Source organism: Thamnophis elegans, chromosome 3 (assembly GCF_009769535.1).
Source record: "Thamnophis elegans isolate rThaEle1 chromosome 3, rThaEle1.pri, whole genome shotgun sequence".
Lineage (NCBI taxonomy): Eukaryota > Metazoa > Chordata > Lepidosauria > Squamata > Colubridae > Thamnophis > Thamnophis elegans.
Genome location: NC_045543.1, coordinates 104,610,802 through 104,633,344, shown reverse-complemented (window position 1 = coordinate 104,633,344; position 22,543 = coordinate 104,610,802). Strand labels below are relative to the sequence as shown.

The following is a 22,543-nucleotide window of genomic DNA, read 5'->3' as shown; positions in this document are numbered from 1 at the left end:
CTTCTAAATACATTATTTTAGCACTATAGAATTTGAGATAAACATAAAATAGTCAGACCATTGCAATTATTCAGAACACCTGATTGCACAAGTAATAGAGTTGTTATTTTTTAAAACAAGAAAATATATGTGTGTCTGAAGAATCTGAATTTATAAAACTTTCTTTAACAATAAAAAGCTATTCCTTTATTTCTTTTTATCTTTTTAATACTTTGAAACATCAGTTGATGGGTTATAAATTTTAAAAATGGTAGAGCCAGTTTGGCATAGTGATAAAGGCATCAGGCTAGCAACCTGGAGACTGTGAGTTCTAGTTCCACTTAAGCACAAAGCCAGCTGGATGACCTTGTGCCAATTACTTTTTCTCAACCCTGCAAAGGAGGCAATGGCAAACAATTTCTGAAAAGCCTTGATACAATTAAACAAAAGGAGAACAGGAGGAAAACAGTAAAAATTATATTTAAAATGCTGATAAACATGTATTGTAAGACTTTTTTAAAAGGAAAAGAACAAGGCTTTTTAAATAAGAATCATTTCCTTAATTTAGCAGATTTGACAGAGTTTTGGATTCAAAAACACCCAAACAGCATATTTATTCCTGTCATGTGTAACTCTGCAAAGAATGATGGATGAGCTGCTCCTTGTATTTGTGACCTCCTAAATTAACTTGTCTGTCTTATCTTTCACTTAAATTTCTATCAGTCCGAGGAGCATTGGAGTATCTATGGCTTGATGATTTTATGGCGAAATAGATTTGCATGTAATCAGTATAGCCTGATGATCTCCCTCTGATTTTCTGCAAATATGAAAAAGTACTGAATACAGAATTGGAGACCATGAAATAGCTGTTTTCTCATGCAGTTGTATTATCTAAGCAATCACTTTCTGAATCTATCTGAACAGCTGGAATTGAACACAGCAAAAAAAAAAGAGTCTAGAAATGATGTTAGCAAAAGATGCTGAAAGGTCAAGGAAAAACAGATTGTTTATAACTAACCAGTATTAACTCTGTAGCTCACTTTGAAGTTAATTTTAAATTGGTCATTATAATCTATGTCATTTGAGATAGTGAGCACTTTTCAATCATTTTATCCAACTATGGGAAGTTAGACATTTGTCTACTTGCCTGAGGTCTAAGAATTGCCTGTCAAAAAGGAGGAACCCTATAATTTCTGAGAGAATAATTTATGATATTAACTAAGGTTTCTCTAATCATCTTTCTAGGAATTGCAAAGAAGACAAATGACTTCATATGTGTATTCATAGTTTGAATATTTCTTTTTGATGAAATATGCTTGCTTATGATTGTACTTCAAGATGATGTTATAATTCAGTATGCCTAGATATATGAAACATTGGAGTCTGAGTAGAAAAATTAAAAGTTTTATAAATAGAAATTTGTTTTCATCAGTTTTAATTTATACTTCTTTGGGGTTTGTTTTTTTAGAAACTGCAAGAAGAAAATATAAAAATAAAGAATGAATTGGAAGACTTAAGGTACTGCTACATATTGGCTATATATAAATCAACACTGATTTGATATATATTTGAAACTCTAGATGTTGAAATTAGGTAGAAGATTCTGAGAGATCAACAGAATGCAATTGTCAGATTGCCTAGTTTGAACTAGGCATTGTTTATGCAAGATACTTAAAAAGACTTTGATAGGAATCTTTATTACACATTAGAATGAAGCAGTTTAAAGACTATAGGGATGTTCTCTATCAACATGGGGATAAAGTTCATTCTTAACAATTATTGCAATTCAGTCTGGTGCAGTTTTTTTCTTATCTTTCCCCTAGTTCAGTGACAGAACCTTTTTAGCACCGACTGCCTGCATGCATACGCAGGCTGGTTTTCGGCACTGCTGCATGTGTGAAGGACATCTGGTTGTTGTGTGTGTATGTGCACCAGAAACCCGGAAGACAAACAGGCAAGACCGCGCGTGCCGGGCGACATGGCTTCACATGCCACTTTGGGCATGTATGCCATAAGTTTGCCATCACGTCCGAAGCTAAACACATGTCTAGCAATTCTCAAAACTGATAATTAAATTGCAATTAATTGTTGATGTAATTGTCATTTCTGCTTGGAGAATGTTTACCACTCGGTGTATATCCTATAAGATAAGATACTAGCAGGCTTTTTAAAAAAGTCTAAGTTCCATAAGACAATAACTTATTTTTAGTACAATAAAAGGTAGACAATTTTCAGAAAAAAAAGCAGTAGGATTTTTGAATTATCAGTTCAAAGGAGATCCAATAATAAACATGTACTATAAGTACAATTTTTGGATCATTTTTAATGTATGTGTTAAAAGTTATGCTTTTTACATTACTTTTAACACATCAAAATTGATCCAAAAAAATGTAATTATAGTACTAAAGTACTAAAGGTCAGTACAGCCTTATGTGAGCTTTGAATTTATTTTAAGAAAGATATTTTATATTTTAGAAGCCAATATGAACAGCTTATAGAAGAAGGAAAGAACAAATGTTTTGATGAAAGACGGGTCAGTTTTTTAAAGGCTCAAGCACTACAGCTGGAAAGGCAGGTAATACTATATACCTTTGTGAAACACCTGCATTTAATTTTAGATAAAAGATTTGAAAGCTGCCAATGTTTAGGAATATAAAAAGCACTTTTCTGAAATTGTGTTTTGAATTATCTAAATAGAGGTAGATAAAATATTATAATCTCAGCATATTCTTATCATGGAATGAGTGTTTGGAGAATTTTAAACTTGGAACAAAAGGCACATTTTAAGAGTATTCTGATCTTGGAAAAAACTTAATTTTGTATTCCAGATCTTCTAAATGCTGCTGCTGAGCTTTTTAATACCTCATCCTCAGCATTTCTTCAACCTAACCAGTACAACAGCAGGGCTGTGTTGGGTTATTGCTGCTATAATTTTACATTGAATGGAGTGAGATTCTGGTGTTGAGGGGAGCAAAGCAATTAAGCACATGATAAAGCAACTATATGGAAAGCTGTAAACAAGCTGCTATTTTTTTAAAAAACAACTCTTATGGAGAAATTAACGTTCATATGATCTATGAATGGATAGCATGGATGGATAAGATAGGAAATATAAATAAGCAAATAAATGTGTTAAGCTGTGCTTTATACAGAGGGGTGTTTGCATATACTACAAGTGCTACTAGTGCCAGGCTGTCCCACCCCTTGAGGTACCTCCGCATATTCATTTAAAGACTTCCACAGTTGCTTAACTATTGCGATGGGGAGAGCTAGAATTGCAGTCATTGAGCAAAGCAGTTGTGGGCATCTCACTTAATGATTTCAATGACTTACAACCAAAATGCCCAGCTCAATTATAATCATGTCAAAGATTATCTGTAATCTATGAAGCATACAAAATGCCTTGTTAAAGCTATTGAGATTGTATAAATGCAAAAACTATTACAGCAGCTCAGGCTTGATCTTTGGTGTATGTGTGCTCTGTATGCACCAGCGCCCTGTGACTATGCCAAGTTTCAGCATGTATTGAAAAATGCCCACAATGCCAGCAACAGCCACCCTAGTGGGAAATTGGGGGAAGTAAAGTCTGGACACGTGGAAGGATTTAGAGCCAAAGATAGCAATAGCACTTAAACATATATACCACTTCATAGTGCTTTATACCCCTCTGTAAGTGTTTTACAGTATCAACATATTGCCCCTAATGGTTGATCTAGGTCCTCATTTTACCAATCTTGGAAGGATGGAAGGCTGAGTCAACCTTGAGCGGTCAGAATCGAACGGGTGGAGTAAGCAGCGATGAATTAGCCTGCTGCGCTGCATTCTAACCACTGCGTCACCACAGATAGTTTTTATTCTTGAGATTATATGACCGATGCAGCACTGTGCCCATTTAAACCTCATGTTTTTCTTCTGTTCACAGATGTCACAAGGGAATGTTCTTTTCAGTTTCTTAAAAAAAAATGTTTGCTCAGAGACAAGAAAGCAGAAATGCTTTTAGGGCTGATTCTCTGTATGTTTTTTATTTCCCTTTCAGGTGGTGCTGCTTACAGAAGGATTAAATTCCCGAACTGTTCTTATGTTGGAGTTAAACACATCTTTAGAAGCTCTCATTGACAAGGTTAGGTAAGCAGTGGAAAGACACTATATATCATCACTATTTGAAATGAAGTAGATATGAAAGTGCTTGTTACACACATGTATATTGAACATTAAAAAAGGAGACAGGCCTCTCTTAAAGAAGTAGACATGAATGTTTATCTTAGTAGGTAGAAAACAAATACAGTAGGTAGCATATTATTATAGAGGTTCATACATTTTATATTGTGTCCTAAAACAGAAAGGACTAATGGAATCCATTCATCATTTATTTAGTAGTTTGCTGATATGTGTTCTTCCTTCTCCCAGGTGTCAGGTTACCAGATTAGGGCCTACCAATAAATCAAAGATTCACTAACATTACACAATTCAACTTGACCCCTAGCTTGACTTGGCTAAACACTTTCAGACATGGCTCTGTGAGATTGGAATTTTTAGTGCAAACAAGAATGAAGCCATGCATAAGAAGTGATTATCCACTGCTAATATAAAGTTATATAAAGACCTTCCTAAATAATTTTTCAACTATTACTGATAGTAGTTATTAAATTAAGCACAGATTTGCAAGAAACAAAATAGAATGCTAATGATCATGCAATTAGTTCCATGCAGGCTGGTTTTAGACTCTGGTTCCATGTGTAAGATTTGTGTTTTGTGTGGGGAACAAAGTTTTTCTTCTAATATTCTTCTCATCTTAATTGCTCTCCTAACCTGTTACCGTATATGTCCTTCCTAAAATAAAATGCTCAGAAATGGATACAAAGTGTGATTTGATGAATACAGGATAAAGGAAGGATTTTTCTTGACCTTGACACTGTATTGCTGCTGCTGAAACCTGAGATAGCTTTTTTACAGTTTGTAGTTCATGATCATCTGTTTAACCCTTTGTTCATTATTATCCTTTTAGTAGGTTGTTATATTTATCCTTTTATCTAAGAAGAAATGGAATCTGGCCCTTAGAATGTTCCATCAAAAGTGTTTATCTAACATTTACCATCTTGTGAAAAAAAAAAGTAAATTCACTGGTTAGATTCATAAAAAATTAGTTAACTTTGGTCATAATAAACAATAGCTATGGCTCAGGCACTATATGAACCATTAATTTTGATTCAGGAAATATTTATGGAGTTTTACATATTTGGTTTGTAGAAGCATATTATAGAGCTAAAAAAAACCTTCTTGCCTCTGTTCTGTTTTGAATATATATATGCAACTATTAGATGAAATGTATGTTTATTATTAATAAGAATAATATATAATAGTTTATCTGATTGGCTGTGGGTGCAGAATATATACTAACACTCCAGAAGGGAATTGGAATGGTAAAAAGGGCATTACCTGCTAATAAAAAGAAATGAGTAAGCTTATGTGAGAGAAGATAGTTCATAAGATAAGTGCCAATGTTGACCTGGCTACATCAGAAACTGTTTCAAGAAAGTTAATGGAAAAGAGAAAGGAAAAGAGAAAGAAGAATTCAGTTTTAGTCTGTGATGGGATACAGTGAATTGCTTTATAAAATAAAAAATATATATTCACAGCCCTGCTTGTTGTTTAGTAAATTTCATTTATTTTCAAACTCATTTTGGTTTGGTATGAGTTTTCAGAAAAATAGTGATCTTTCTGGGATGTAGTAATTTATTTCTGGGTTGATAGTTATAGATCACTGTTTATGGAAATGTGTTTGTGGAATGACATTTGATAAGTTCTTGTTTTCTGAAATGCCTTTACCACAAGACCAGAATAATTTGCATTCAGCTGTATTAATGAAAATTACTAATGCCAATATAATGTGTAGACAGTCTTTCCAAAGCTCTTGGGTTCCATGGTTAAATTCTTCAGATATTGAAGTCTATTGTTGCTATTGTAAGCTCTGTCAGCATCATCAGGTCAAGAAGGAGACATTGCAGAATTCGAAGAATGCTACTTTATTGTTTTAGGATATAATAACAGATTGTTCAAATTTCTCTCTGTTTCATCTCAATGTTAAACAAAATCAAGATGGGGTTATTTTGAGTTCCCTTCTCACACTTTCTTCAATTAATGTGTAATCTCTTGTCCAAGTCCTTCTCTAGCTGGTTAGTATATTTTGCACTATAACTGTGATGGTGAACCTATGGCACGCGTGCCACAGGTGGCACACGGAGCCATTTGTCAGGGAACGTGAGACTTGCCCTGTCAGCTGACCAGCACGCATGCACGTGCTGGCCAGCTGACTTCGGCCTTCTTTTGAAGCCATTTTTTGCCCTCCGGAGGCTTCGGGAACTTCCTTGAAGCCTCTGGAGCGTGAAAAAACGGCCCTATGGGCAAACCGGAAGTGTGGGAATGGACTTCCGGTTTTCTCGTAGAGCTGGTTTTAGCCCTCTGGAGTGTTCAGGAGCCCTGAGGAGGCTTCCCTGAAGGCTCGGGAGGTCAAAAACCGACCCTACGAGCAAACTGGAAGTCACTTCTGGGTCATGACAGCATTGTGGGTATGGCACGCCCGTGCATGACCCCCCTGTGCTCTCCCCGCTTTTGGCACGTGAGCCAAAAAAGGTTTGCCATCACTGCACTGTATGGTTGGAAAACATGGCTATTATTTAAAAGGAATATACTGATTCCTAATTATTACAGTGAATCAAAGAGAAGTTTAAATTGTGTGTTTTCAAATACGTTTTCATAATCTGTATTTGTATTGGTTTTACTCTGGCAACATATACCTGGAACTTTCAACTGTTTTTAATGAATTACTTCATTATTGCAAAATCAGCTTTATAATAAATACGTTATTGTATTTGATCTCTGAAGTTTTAGAAGTGAAGTGCAGATTTATGCTATCTAACTGAAAAATATTAAATGAAAATGAATTAAATTGTCTTTAAGAGTTCTAATGCTTTACAATTATTTATAGCTCTTTCCTTAGCACAGAAGGAACTCCATCAAAAGTAATCATTCCACATCCAGAACTTCGTCAAATAGTTGAGATGTGCCAGACAATGAGGTACAAATTGCAGAGACATCAGCAGGTGAGTTTTGATAGCATGAGGGATCTATTTATATGAAGAATTCTTTTCAGTTAATGAACCAGGGGCATCTGTTAGGTTTGTCAAAAAATCAAAATGGTGGTTGAGTTTGTGTGATCAAAATCCTCATCCTTTTTTATATATGTGCAACACATTGGTTTGATATAAAAAAAAGTCAGGTCTTCATCCATGCATTCAAGGCTGTCATTTGACCTTACTCCGCTGATTAAAATTACGAATAAGACTACTAGAAGAATACATTGAAAAGTTATATATTTTTACTGCAAATAACTAGGTTTTTTAGAAGTTTAAAAATGTTCATACTGTGTAAAAATGCAGATTTTATTCACGCTGGGAGAAATTTCCTATTACTGTATTGTAAAACTTGATCAGTTCATAAACCTTTGACAAAATGTGATATCAAGCTGTCATAGTAATGGTTTGTCTGTGGTTCATTGTCATATCTCCTCAGGGATATGAGAAGCACATTTTCATGAACTCTATACGGACACTTCTGTCTAAAGTTAAAGCCCTAGCTAAGCTATAGAAGATGTAAATGCCAATGTAGTGTAATATTTTCAATGTAATGTACTAGTGACAGTGTAAAATATCAAGAGACATTTTTCTGGAGTGGCACTGCTGGTTGCAGGCCAGCAAGGTGCAAAGAGGGATATCTCCCATAGGTCAATAATATGTGAACTCAGGGAGAATTATTGGAAGAAAAGAGTCTTAAGATGGCACCAATAAACATAACCATGGGTTTAATACACACTGAGACCTGCAATCCAATAAACAAGCAACAAATCCGAGAGATTAATATTGGATATTAATCTTGCTACAACCTACAGCATTGTCAAGTTATGTGCAGCAGTGCTCAAAATTAATCAGACTATGACTTTGGGCTTGTGCTTGGAAATCAACATTATAAACTGGACTTATGTGCACCTAGCTTGCCATGTCAGGGCATTTAGTCTCTCATATACAGTATAGAGAACTGTTTATGTTCCATTAAAGTCTTACATAGCTCTCATGCCGTAAACTTGTGTATTTGTTGAACCTTTGGTGATGAAGATGTGTAAGCCCTATGAAACGGTATATAAGTCTAACTGCTATTGCTATTGCTATCTTATTCAAACAGTGAATGGTATATTAAAGAAGGGGTTCAGGTGTAAGAATTAGATGTTCAGATTGCCTTGGTGCCATCATCATTAGTAAGGCTTTACTTTTTGGCAGCCATTGTTACTATAAAAGATCTAGCATTCAACCTTTCTATAGTTTGTTACTTTTTCTATCTCCCCATGTATTCAAATACTTGGCAGTTTTGGAATTATTGTAATATTTGTTCTTAAAATAAACAAATTGCAGTATTTTTGATGATTTGACACATTTTAAAATTCTTAATACTTGTCCTACTATAAGAATGGAAAATCAGTGACCAACTGCAGTACAAAATGAACCCGCAGGCTATGGAACCATGCTCTGATGTACAGGAATAATCTGAATATATGTTTTTGCCTCCCCTCCCCACTTTGTTTCTGTCCAAGTACTTAAAAAGAATGTTTGTTTGTTTGTTTGTTTATAATTGAATGTGACCAAGGGAGTCTTTACCTTTTATGTTCATTTAATGTTTTGAGCATCTAAAGAATAAAGCTGTGTATAAAATATAAATAGTAATAAAAGAAAAAAAACATGATGGCTTTCAAAATTTCATGTGATTGCTCTTAAAAGTCATGCACTTGAAACTGGCATGGAGCTGATAACAAAACTTTGATCGCTGAATTTGGGAGGGAGATTTAATGTTGCAAAGTGTAAAATAAAATAATGATTGCCTTTCCCAACAACACAAATCATGAATACTTCAGGCAAATTGAAAAACATTTATTAAGATGGTGTGCGTGTGTCAAGTCTTTATATAAGATTTTAAAAATACTAAATTCAGTATATGTGATGCCCCAGAAAGCAATCAAACAATAAAATTCCTTAATTAGACATGAAAATCAAACAATAGAAAGCAATGACCCTAGATAACATTCTATAGTTTAGTTTAGTTTAGTTTTAATAGATTTGTATGCCACCCACTATAAAGGGCAAATATATTACATCATCTTTTCCAGTTGAGTTTGTATCTTTCTTTATATTTGCAAGTGTATCCAAGGACTTTTATTTAGTTTCTGAGAAAACTAATTTTTGCACATAAAAGTGGGAAAACAGTTTGGGTAAAAGGAAAATATGATTTCCTGAACTAGTGCTAACATTCTCTTTATTAAAAAGCTAATAATGAAGCAGAAAATTCTAGGGAACAATTTAGGTCTGCTTCAGATTGATTACTTTGAAATGGGCGTAATTAGAAGTTAATAAGAAATTAGATAAGTGGAAGTGGTTAATTGGTAAACCTCTGTTAGAATAATTGCTTTTGCTGTTTTGTTTAAAGAATCTAGATGCAAATTTAACTTCATTTTTTTACATTAATGAAGTAAAGCATTTTGATTATTAAAAGAGGGAAATTTTCTTAGAGCCTATACATATTTATAAACTTAAAATTTAAGCTTTAAAGTTAAGTTAATTTAATTTAATTCAGCAAGTCTAAATCATCGTAGTTTATTTACTTAATTCAGCATATATACTTGTTTTAAAATACCCTACTATGGTATGTGTTTCTTTCAGATTTCTGATCTGTCCAAACTTGCATTACCTTGGACACCTGGAGGGAATCTTGTTGTCCAGCCAATAACCCTTTTGGATGTTTGTTATGGCAAAATAGAAAATTTAAATCTTAGATATGTGGTAAGGCTTTAATAATATGAAAGTCATTTTTAGTTGCTTCCTAGTTTTTGCATTAAATGTCATTTTATTCTTTTCAACCCAATAAAATGTTGGATAGAAACAGTGTGAAGAGGCTCAGGTCTTTATACATCTGTCTATCACCAGAATGACCCTGGAAATAACATGGATTTGGTAAAGCAGAAGTTGACAAAAAAAGGACCACTGTTGAAATAAGTTGGATCATCCAGGAAGCTGTGTAGAAAAAGATTTTAGATTTTTTTTAACCAGTGTCACATATCAAAGAAAAAGTTGAGTGAGTGAGTGAGTGAGTCAGTCAGTCTCTTCTGTCCTACCTATCCTACCTATCCTTCCTACCTAACTACCTATTAGAGTTGCCCTTCTCACAAACATATCATTCTGGGTAGCATAAAATAAATCTAAACAATATTAGTGGAATGCTACTCTCTACTCCATTCACTTTCCCTCCTAGTCACTTGAGTGGAGCATATGTGGTTCTCTGCACCAACACATACAGATGCAACATGAAGATAGAGAAGCACCCACAGACACACAGATGCAATGTATATGCAGCAACCTGATTAGATTTAGTTACACATAAACCGAGGGAACCTTTTTGTATCTTTCTACATGAGAACTTCATGTGTGTATACACACAAACAAGCGCACAGATATGAACATACATTTGGCCTTATTAGAACCTATAGTCATACAGAGACAACAACATATACATCCTGGACATAAATTGTTTCAACTTCTACCTTCAAAACGATGCTGTAGGGCACTGCACACCAGAACAACTAGACACAAGGACAGTTTTCCCCCGAATGCCATCACTCTGCTTAACAACTAATTCCCACAACACTGTCAATAATTTACTAAGACTGTATCACTATTCTTCTTCTCTTCCTTCCTAGTATCTATCTCTCCTCACTTATTACTATGTTGCTTGTATGTTTCCTTGATAGCTTAGTAGTAACCTTGACTATCACTAAGTGTTGTATCTTTTTATTCTTGATGAATGTATTTTATTCTCCTTATGTACACTGAGAGCATATGCACCAAAGACAAATTCCTTGTGTGTCCAATCACACTTGGCCAATAAAGAATTCTGTTCTGTTCTGTTCTGTTCTATTCTATTCTATTCTATTCTATTCTGTTCAGCAGACAATTCTTTGTTACATTTTAAAGAAATACAGTACATGCTTACAAATGGCCACCAATGGTAAAGAGGCTGGAATGAAGTCCAGAAGCCATACTTGTATATTTCCTTACTCATTTATTATTTATTGAATATTCAAATATTTATGCCAATTAGTATTAATAACAAACATTTTTTTTCTTTTTACTTTTGAGTTGTAGAAGCCCGGAACCTTGATTCATTAAAATTGAACCAAAAGGGGCTTTTTACATCAAAGCATTATAGTATAATGGCAAAATTATGTACCTGATAGAATTAGTTGGATTAGATCTCCCAAGAAATGACTTATGCAAGCATTTTTTTTCATAAGCAGTCATATAAACCACATGTAATTAAAACCCTCAAAATGAAAGAGCACTTTCTTTAAAAGACTCTTGATTATGCATTGATGCCAACACATTTGTTCTGCATATGGTGCCTGAATATTCGAGCATATGCATTGTAGGGTAGGTATTTTATTCATAGCTTATTTCTTTCACCTAGCTCAAGAATCCACAAGTATCATGAAGAATTAATTTGTGCTCTGGCTTAGTATAGAGAAAATGCTAATGCAGGTTTGATCTGAATTACAACTCTGTAGCAGTAGTTTAGGGATCAAATTTAAATGTATTTTGAGTCCTGGTGCCAAGGATAGTCATTTGTGACTAAGACAAGCAATGATGCATTGCTTTCCAAACCCTCAGTTTTTGTTAATTATCCACAAAATGCCAGGTCTTGATTTTGGAGTGGTAAGTGTGGAAAACAAAAGCAGTCCTTCATAGCTGACATGTAAAAAGAAGAAAAGTGCATTTCAAGCTCAGTAATGTATCGAAGGTGTCACTTTAAGAACCTGGACTGAAGCAAATTGGCAATGACAGCTCCTGATTTCTACTGATCTCACTTGAAAAACATTGAGAAAGGTGTCTCTGCAAAGAAGCTTCCTTATTGAATTATTCATGAAACGAACTTCATCATATGGAGCACCTGCTGAGAAGAGCTTGCATTGCATATTAACATACGTGCATCAAGCTTTCTTGTTAAGCCCTACTTCCACAGTCCCATTTGCTGTGACAGTCATAATACTCCATGTTAGGGGCAATGACAAATAGAAGGCTTACCTTGGCGAACATTTCACATTTTTAATTAGCTTTGGGAAAAGGTCACCTTGTAGAAATATGAACAGAGTGACATTCATTCTTTTAGTACATGTTTGTAATTCTAAATTTTGTTTTTCATCTCATAGTCTACTCTTAAAATTTATGGAGCTTTAATACTAACTAAAGCAACTTATATAATAATGCATTTATTTAGCATTACAATCAATTAATTTACATGATTATTTTTTATTAAAATGTATCCAAAATGAGGGAATTATTCCTTTATCTTCCACTTTTTAATTTTGTTATTAGAATACATAGCTATAATGTATAGTTGCTTTTGTTATTAACAAGTAATTCAGCCTGCCTTCCAATATATGGGGAATCTTATGTGATTTTAAATGTTCTATGTAATTAAGTAGTGTGGGCTGTATATCTGAAGGCTATTGTTCTTTTTCTTTACATAGCAAAACCTTTGACTGTTTGAAAAGTAGAATTAAATATACCATATTTAAATTTATACATAAATATGGTATATTTAATTCTTCTAGATAAATATACCATACCATAGAATTAAATATGGCATATGGTAAATATGGTATATTTAATACCCTGCCTTACTTCTTTCAAATGAAATCACTGATCAGCAAAGGACTTTCTCTGCTCACACCAGATGATACTGATTGAACCGAATTGCACAGAATTAATAATATTTGTACTTTCTCAAATACATATTCTGTAAGTCCTGGCCTTTTACATTAATTATGATGTTCCTTTTTTAAAAATTGAGGGCTATGAGAGAAAAGTGAACTGAAGCAACTAAATGAGCCGATGCATCCAAAGACTGTCTATGGCAATATCTAGGCCTGTGATGGCACGCAGAGCCTTCTCTGCTGGCATGCACGCCGTCCCCCCAGGTCAGATCTCTGAGGCGTTTCTTTCATGCGCATGCAGTTTGGGCACTCACTGTCTAAAAGGTTCGCCATCACTGATCTAGGCAGTTGTTTGAGCTTTGCAAAAATGTTGCTGCTTTAATAATTTGGAAAGAGGTGTTTTGTATACTGCATGTTGTGATATAGTGTTTTTGAAAGCATGGTGACAGTTATTTTGGCTGAGTTCCTGTTTTGCTGATTACTAATAAAAGTGCTTCTATTGATCACTAAGGTGAATTTTTTTTAAATATCTGTATATCATTTTTATGCCTGTTCAGAAAGCATAATACAGGTATTTTAGGAAAGGGAACTTGTTTTCAAGCTCAACTATTACTCTTATATTCAACATTATTGAATATTATTTATTTTATGTTAGCATACAGTTCCCTGGCTTGGTGTAACATATTAGCAAATTTATGTGGCACCTTTCTGAGTATAAAAGCTTGTTAAACTTCTATAATGAAGGGCATAAAGAAAATTAGTTGGATAATGTTAAATGTGTTAGATCTATTTTTGAAATGAAGTAGTGAGAAACTTTCAGCAACAAGGTATTGGGCAAATAGGAAGGGTTCTTGGTGGGAAATCATCTTTTTATGCTATAAACTGAGGGGATCATGTTTGTTGTCCATTGTTCTTCATCTGTTGTTTGCTCAGACCAAAAACCCCAATAATAAAATGAACTATTTTGAAATTATTTGAAAAGATTCTTTTAAGAATCAGGCAATGTGAATGATTTAAAATATAGTGCAAAAAAGGAGTCTTTCTGTAGTTACAGAAATAAATTCCAGAGAGCATTTTAATATTTATCCATTTTTTACTCAATATTTATATTCTATCTATCGAATATCTCCAAAATACCAACATTTCAAACCTGATAAAGAATTTCCATTAGAAGAGAAAGTTATATTTGCTTATTTCCCACTTGCCTTGCAGTTCATTGTACTTTACTATTTTCATGAAAGGCTGAGGATAGAACAAAATGAAAATATCTTTTGGATTAGAGGACAGAAGAAGAAATGGACAGAAATAGCCTTCTCTCTATTTGTGTCAATGGAATAGTCTTTCTCCAGATAGTCTCTATTGCTATTTCCTGTCTTCTGCACAAAAAAATGAATGACAGGTATCTTTAACTAAAGCTCCAGAATAACATTGTCTGGATCAAATCTGAATTCAGTTTGCCTTCCCTATTATATATAGTTAAATTATTTCCCATATTGGATATTAGAATTGATCAATTGCCTCATTTTAAAATGTGCATGGACTGAGGTATATGTTTGTGTTTGTGTGTGTGATTTAGTTTCCTTTTGGTAGCATGTACCTTCTACTGTCTTTTCTATGTCTATATACAATATGCACATATATTGATGATTTTTGTTTTCTCTATATTGAAGTGCATATGTTTTCCATTGGCAGTTTTCGATATACAATGAAAAATATCAATTGTAGGCAGCATAATTATGAGTAACAGAGGGAAACATCAGTGATTAAAATGAAAATTTCAAAACTGCATAAAAATTAGAAAGCTCATTCACCTTGTGGTGTACAAGCAAGAAAAATGCATAGGCAGCTGTTGTGGCCCAGCAGGAGCCTTTGGAGCTGCCACCAGACTCCGACAGCGAGGGGCCCTATGAGTCACCTTTGGAGGATGTGGAAGACCCTGGACAGGGTTCCGATTCCGAGCAGGGCGCAGAGAGGCTGGTTGGCCCGCAAGAGGTGCCTGAGCCTTGGACCAGTGGGGAGGAGACAAGGGAGTTGATCCTGGATGCCTGGCACCGGAGAGCCAATAGGCGTAAGGAACAGTTGCGCAGTTACAGGAGGTAATTGCACTCAGCTGGTGGTAATTAGGCTCCTCTCAAGACTTGTGCACACGCCACTTTTGCAGGAGTCAACGTCATTCCTAACGCTGGAGAAGCTGTTATCTGTCGAAGTCTGAGTTGCTGCCAAGGTACTTATCTGTTTGTTATGCTTGGCTTTCAGCCACCAAGGTTTTGGTTTCTTGCTAATAAAGTGCTGTGACATTCCAGTTAAGCTTGTCTCGGCATTCGTTACTGGACAGAGGAGGAGGTCAGAACAGGCAGCACTTTTTTCCCATTGTTTCTTATTTTAAATAGATATTTGTTGTCTATATCTTCAGAATGGATGCTAGTCAATTTCTTTAGAATATAATAACAGAGTTGGAAGGGACCTTGGAGGTCTTCTAGTCCAACCCCCTGCCTAGGCAGGAAACCCCACACCACTTCAGACAAATGGTTACTCAGCATCTTCTTAAAAACTTCCAGTGTTGGAGCATTCACAACTTCTGGAGGCAAGTTGTTCCACTGATTAATTGTTCTAACTGTTAGGAAATTTCTCTTCAGTTCTAAGTTGCTTCTCTCCTTGATTAGTTACCATCCATTGCTTGTCCTGCCTTCTGGTGCTTTGGAGAATAGTTTGACTCCCTCTTCTTTGTAGCACCCCTGAGATATTGGAACACTGCTAGAATGTCTCCCCTAGTCCTTCTTTTCATTAAACTAAACATACTCAGTTCCTGCAACAGTTCTTCATATGTTTTAGCCTCCAGTCCCCTAATCATCTTTGTTGCTCTTCTCTGCATTCTTTCTAGAGTCTCCACATCTTTTCTACATCTTTGTTTTTGGTTTAGCAGCACTTTCCTTACACTTCTGTGCCTTTGTCTCGAACTTCGATAAAAACCTAATCCTTTTATGTTGATTACTTCAAATGAGCTCTTACAGTGTCTTTTTCATTTTCACTTGATGAAAACATGCTGTTCAGTACATTGCAAGTAACAGCTGGCTAAAAGTTTAAACAGAAAAAGAACATAAGATTCTGTGGTAGGTAAAAGATAAACATTCTCATGTTTATACTTTTCTAATACTCTGTTTAGAAGTTTGCAATTTTTAATCTCTCCCTCCCTTTTACTACCCTTGCTCTAAGTCGTTCTTTTGGAAAAACAATCAGCCTTGTTTGGAGGGTGGCTTTGATCTCTGTTTTCTTATTTATTTTAAGAAGCTAGAAGTCTGGGAATTTGTTGTGTTTTTGACTTTGTCAGATCATGCCCCCTCAACACATGTTCTCCACAGATGGCTTGGGGGAGGAAAGGGGGGGCACAGCAAAAGGCCTGAAGTTTCACATTTCACCAAGTCCCCAGGATACATTTTTAAAAAATATATAAATGTCAGTGTGTTTGCTGTTGTGCTGGCAGGTGCTCAGTGAGGCAAGTGGCCTTTCACCCAGCATAATTAATTTGTTTTTATTTCCTCAGATGTTTATCATATTTGTCTTTTTTGTTTTGTTTTCCTAGAGTGCTCTTGAAGGAAAACTGAGCAAGTTGTGGAGACACCTGGTTGCCATGAGGCAAAATCTGAGTTTCTTGCTTGCCCCGGGACAAATGTCTTCTGAAACGGCTCATGAGATTCTACCAACTGTTGTTTATGCTCGGCTGATAAATCAAGTAGTTCAGTGTCATCAGGCTGTTGAGGAATGTTGCAGTGACTTGCTCACTTTGACACTTCTGGTACCTTCAGCTCCTTGGGTGAGTGCAAGATGTGGTATATTGTAAAGTGGCACTTTAAGTACTACTCCAAATACTGCTAAAATGCTCAAAAATCTTTTGGAATCAGACTTTAGTCTTATTATATTGTCCAGTGTTATTTGACCTGAGGCAAAAGATGTCATTTTGTCAGAGACAGAGAGAAAATGTAACATAAATTACTTATTCGTGTTGTCATTAGCTAAAATGCTATGTGTCATAGATACTTAGTATGATTTAATATTCATGATTTAGTAATGTTTGTGTAACATGACATCATTACAAATTATGATGCATGAAATGTCATTTGCCACTCTTGGGATTCCCTGCCCACCTTCATAGTCTTTTTTGTCTTCCTTCCCTTCTCTCAAATGTAGCATTCCATACCAAATTTCTTTTTAAGCATGAAATAGAATTTCAGTGTGTGCTACTCAGGCTCTTTTCTTATGTTATATGAGCAAGCTATAAGCAATGGCACAATATTAAATTTCCATATTAGAGGTAAAAGATTGGGTAGCACTGGAGCATGGAGGACCTCTGGTGTAACTTCTCCAGTGGGTTAGATTCTGACTCCATGAAATGGAGTGATTTGATATCAAGGATAAAAGTAGACTTTAAAAGAACTTTAAAAATGGGCTCACCTTTTAGAGTTGTAGTCCTTTTGTAAGGACTTTGAAAGACAATTAGATTATATCTTGAAAAAAAACATTACATTTGCAATGCTTTGAACTATAGATAATATGGTGATAAAGCACTTTGAAAATGATTTATTTTCTTTTTTCATTTGAGATCAATGTGCTCCTCTCTTTATTTTTTATATCAAAACATATATGGGTATTCATTTATTTCACTTTGTGCCACTGAAGTATCATCCACCTCATTAATTTCTTCTAGATCTTGTTCTCTGGTTTTTGTTTTGAAATCTGAGGACATACTGGTTTTATGCCCTCAATAAATAATTTTTAACTGAATATGTGTCAATATCTTCAGATTTTCAGTACATTGGAAGCTTGATGGAATAGAAATAAGCATTATTTCCTGAGTAGTGCTATGCTATAAAACATATTTTCTGCTGTTATTAAGCAGTATTTTAAAGAAAATGAATTAATTTGAATAAATAAAACCCCACTGTTCTGGCAACATTTTTAGAAACAGATTTTCTAACATAGTGCAAGTTTTGCAATGGTCTTGACATTTTCAGACACCAGTACACTTATAAACTGTTAAAGCATGTGCGACATCTGCTCCTCTTGGGAAAAAAAGGACTAAGTTGTAAGTTGTAAAAAAGGAGTAAGTTGAGTCTTTCTGCAAGATGTAATTTTAATGTTTTATCTTAATGTACAAAAAATATAAATAAATACCTCATTGTGTAGAGTCTCCCAAAAAAGATTAGAAACTTTCAAAATGTGTGGCAAGGTTCCCTTAGATTCTTACGGAATTGATATAAATTAGTGTGTTATGAAATAATTTGCTTTTCTTTCAAGACAGTAGAATTTAACTCTTTATGCAAATTAAAAGCTTCAATTAAACATAGGCAACTTAGATGTCTCTGAAATGAATAGCGTTTGGTAATCTACTTTGAAATATTCCTAATTATTTTCATTTATCCTTTGAGTTTTTAGTAGATTTGTGAAAATTTTAGAGCTAAACTTTAATTGAAAAATGCTGCTAAAGTACAATTAAAATGGCTCACTTTTTTATTTCATCTGTTTTTATTAGATAATTAGGGATGCAAGCCAACTGTTGTTAATTTTGGGGCTCAGCTCTATTGAATATAAAGAGGTTTAATTCTCAAATAGTATTAGTTAAGATTGTATTGCACTATTTTCTTTAAGAAATAAAATCTTTGTTATAAAAATAATTACAGATATAAACAGATAAGAATTGCAATATTGAAAAGGTTATTATATTAAGAAATGATACTAAATTAACTTTTGCAAGACTAACTATATATATTTCTTTCATTTATTACTGACTCACTTATGTTATTGGGTTTTTTCCCACAAGTCCAAGAGTGACACCAATATGTATAGCTAAAATAAATTATCTGCAAAACAAGAATGTCAATAAGCTCAGTAAAATTCCAAGATTTTCAGATACATAGCACATTAAAAAATTAATTTTCCTCAATTTGGGGGGAAGATAGCTATGAATATGCTTCTTGTTCTAGTCTGAAAGAGTTTTAATATATTGTCAATTTATTTCATTGAATATCTTATTTCTGGTCTATTTCTGTAAGGGAAAGATCAAATTCAGGGTAAATTTTTAATGTCAGAGTCGAAAGTGATTTTTGCTCTTTTTCTTACATAAGAAATTGAATATAAATTCTTATGATTAAATGATTTTGAAAAGAAGTGCAAATAAACATATTGGTTCCATCCCTCCTCTTGTAACAAAAGTTACAAAGTAATTCTTCTCCATCCCTATGATGAGATCAGTTTTTGGTACCATAGCTTTATTTGGATTCTAAAATGCTATTTTCCTGGAAGAAACATTGAACATCTCTTCTGTTTTAAATCACAATCCATGTTATATATTTTCCCAAGCTGAATACTAAACAGACAATAACATGTATCTAGAATACCGTAGAAAAGTAGCTATAAGGAGAGAAGGAAGTATTTGAAATATGTCATAGCTATTTGGGGAAGATGCAAATGCCTTCAGACAAAAAAAATGCCCTTTAGACATGAATGAGTAAGAACTTGTTTATCCTGGGGCTCAGGCTAATATAATGCTGAAAGGACCATTTCAATGTTCAGAATTTTTTAAAAAAAATCAATAATAGTATCAGTTCTGGGAGTAATATGATGAAGGTGTGAGCTGAGAACAAATCAGATGAATCCAGAAATGAAGAGATTAATATACAGTTTGATGTTGTCTATATGTATGAAAAAGAAGAACAGGAATCCAGACTGCATGCAGTTACTTGTTTTATAAATTAATGTCTTGGACACTTCAAAATATTGCTGTAAATTCAAGAAATTAATATGTTTCATGTTAAAATTCTAAATAGTAAAATCAGGTTTTGGGGAATGATTAAGTAAAAGCCTTTCTTATAAACAATAATGCCAAAGTTGAGATAAAGGGGTCATTTATTGATTACTTTTCAGTCTTGAATTCCACTCATCTAAATTTCTAAGCAATGTACTGCTAAAGAGCCATAGCAATAGCATATACACTTATATACTGCTTTATAGTACTTTATAGCACTCTCTGAGCATTTTAAAATATCAGCATATTGCTCCCAACAATCCTCATTTTACAGACCTCGGAATAATGGAAGGCTGAGTCAATCTTGAGCTGGTCAAGATTGAAATCCTGGTTATGGGCAGAGTTAGCATGAATACTGCATTTTAACCATTGCATCACCACAGCTCCTAATTCTTTTCTATTCTGAAAAGTTACTGCTGCCCATGATTTATAACTCCTATACAAACAGATGAGAAAGGAAAGCTTAGAATGAAAAATAAACCCTAATCATATATCTTACAATAAGATTATATTGTGCAAGTCCTTCCCCCAAATTGTCTGGGAAACCACCAACTGTATATAATCTATTTGTATGAATGAGAAAGGTTGGTTCTTTCCATTCTCTTCTCATGGCAGACATACCTTAATATGAACCAACACCCATTATTTTCCACTTATTGTAGAAGGTGCTCAGGTTGAGGAATGCTGTTGTTGGTGCTTAGTGTTATCAACTATCCCTCCTGCCTTTTGGAACATCTTGCCCCCCACCCAACCCTCCCCGAGTGTGGTCGGCTCCAACCTCTGGCCTTCCACAAGAGCTTAAAGACCTGGTTCTTTCAGTTGGCTTGGGGCTCCAAGTGAGGGGCTTCACATTGGGTGTGGTTTATACATTAATAACAGATCCCAACTCCCACTCCCCCCATGCTCATCCTACTCTCCCTCTTTTAGTTAGGGTTGAGTATTTGTATTTTTATAATATTTTATTTGTACTGTGTAAGGGTTTTGTATAGTTTTATCTTTTAACATTGTAAGCTACCCAGAGTTACTCTGTGATGAGATGGGCAACCAATACATTTAATAAATAATAATAAATATAATTTTTGCTTCAAATGCTATTTCTGGTGGTGTCTGGATTGCTTTCATAAATATAAGCCACCTGCATAGCACCTGCCTGCACAGAATTTCTTTATAAATAAGCGATCTATCAAGGAACCCCTTTTTATCATGAGTTCTAAATAGCTAATGGGCTAGTCACATGCAGAGTATCCAACAAATCTCCTTCCATCATTTGCCACAATATAGACGTACCTATTAATATGGTTACATTTTCTCCCATTCTTAATGATATAATTCAGTTAAAAGCTCCTTATGATTAGAAAGAGGCATGTGTATGTATATAGTTATTTGTAAAACTGGTTTTTGTATACTGTAATGATTTTGCAGTAATAAAGTTTCTAACATATATCGAATAATACAAATTAAGAAAAGGAAAAGGTCACAACCTTGTCATTAGTTTTTCAGGAATAAACATTTGTTGCAGTTGAATTTGTATAGACATTGTTATGCTGCAATGTATTATAATCTTATATTTTTAGTGTTATTTTTACCACTACTAAATATACTAACTTATTTTAACAAAAGCTTTGTTCAGCCAGGATTTTGAAAACAGTTTTGCTTGAATTTAGCTGATTTGGCAAAAATGTATGTTAATAATTAAAATAGATGTAGATCTAATTATCTCTAATTTGGCTTTTGAATATAACAAGAACCCTATATGAGCACACAAGCACCTAAATTCTCTAGAGGGTTGTGGACAGTTATTTATGGTATTAGTAAGCAAGGACATTTAGTGCCTCAGGTTAGTGAGAGATTGGTAAGTGGGTGACTGTGATGAATTATGTAAGAGTCTTTTATGTTTTCCTCCCATGGAGATGGGAGGGAAAAAGCCTTGATGAAGTCTCATGAATAAACCTACATTCTCTAGAGTATCAGAATCAAAGGCAAAGGAATCAGGACTTGACATTTGATGCTTTCTGGTCCTGAGTTGATGTAGCAATATAACAAGATTCATTGGATTCTCCATTAAATATACTATTTTAGCTAAATTATATCATAAAATGACTTGATTTGCATCTACTCAGATACACAATCAAGCATGTATTTATAAAACAATTTGTTATTGCTGTGGTACTAGAATGTACCAGATGTTAAATTTTGTTTCTTATATACAAATTTCTTACATGCAAATCAAGGAACAGTCAGAAATATGGAAATAGGAAATATAATCTGCATGTAAGGAGCAGTTTTCAATACTGTCAATTCTTTTGGAACAGAAAAATAGGACCCCAAATTATTTCATCTTGTTGTGTTGTACAGACCAAGTCATTTCTCTTTAGTGTACTTTCTGGTATGCTTTGGATGCTTTAATCTTTTTTTCATTACTCCTAGGGTTAATTATAAGATTGGTAGGAAATTCTTCTGTAGCTGGGAATTAGATCATGAAATCTGTGATAGGAATATAGTGTCTAGCCAAAACCACAGGAGTATTTGTAGTGCAATCTCAGCAGAGCCACTAGACCTGCCATTTAGAAGTGCTAGAATTTCATAAATATTTGGAAAGGGTGTATAAATGTCACCATCCTCTTTATGTTCCTCTGAAATATAATAATAGTTATGAAGACTTAGCTTAAGTTTCAGGAACTCTGACTATTCTAGATTTTAATTTAATTCATTTTGGTTTCTAAAAGGCTTCTGAAAATAATTGAAATAAGAGTTTTCAAGGATAATTCAAACTTAAAAGACTTATTTTGGAATTCAATTCAGACTATATGTAATATAAACATTGTTGTGGTAAGAAAACAGCTGTATTCAGTGGGCATTTTGCATTAGCTGAAAATATTTTTATTCACTGAGTTTTGTAGTCATAGTCATCTATATTCACACATGTATTGACACATCTCCTATTTCATTATTTTCCC

At 34.2% G+C, this 22,543-nt stretch overlaps 1 protein-coding gene across 1 annotated transcript in view; it reads left to right on the top strand.

The window, feature by feature from the left end:
* The first annotated feature begins 1,461 nt into the window (after window positions 1-1,461).
* Window positions 1,462-22,543, top strand: part of LOC116506398 — a 34,290-nt gene continuing 13,208 nt past the window's right edge. The window contains exons 1-6 of the mRNA XM_032214129.1: window positions 1,462-1,497; window positions 2,455-2,554; window positions 4,016-4,104; window positions 6,965-7,079; window positions 9,741-9,860; window positions 16,368-16,598. Of these exons, the coding sequence (XP_032070020.1) occupies window positions 4,058-4,104; window positions 6,965-7,079; window positions 9,741-9,860; window positions 16,368-16,598 (513 nt within the window). The 5' untranslated portion in view covers window positions 1,462-1,497; window positions 2,455-2,554; window positions 4,016-4,057. The remainder of the gene's footprint in view (window positions 1,498-2,454; window positions 2,555-4,015; window positions 4,105-6,964; window positions 7,080-9,740; window positions 9,861-16,367; window positions 16,599-22,543) is intronic.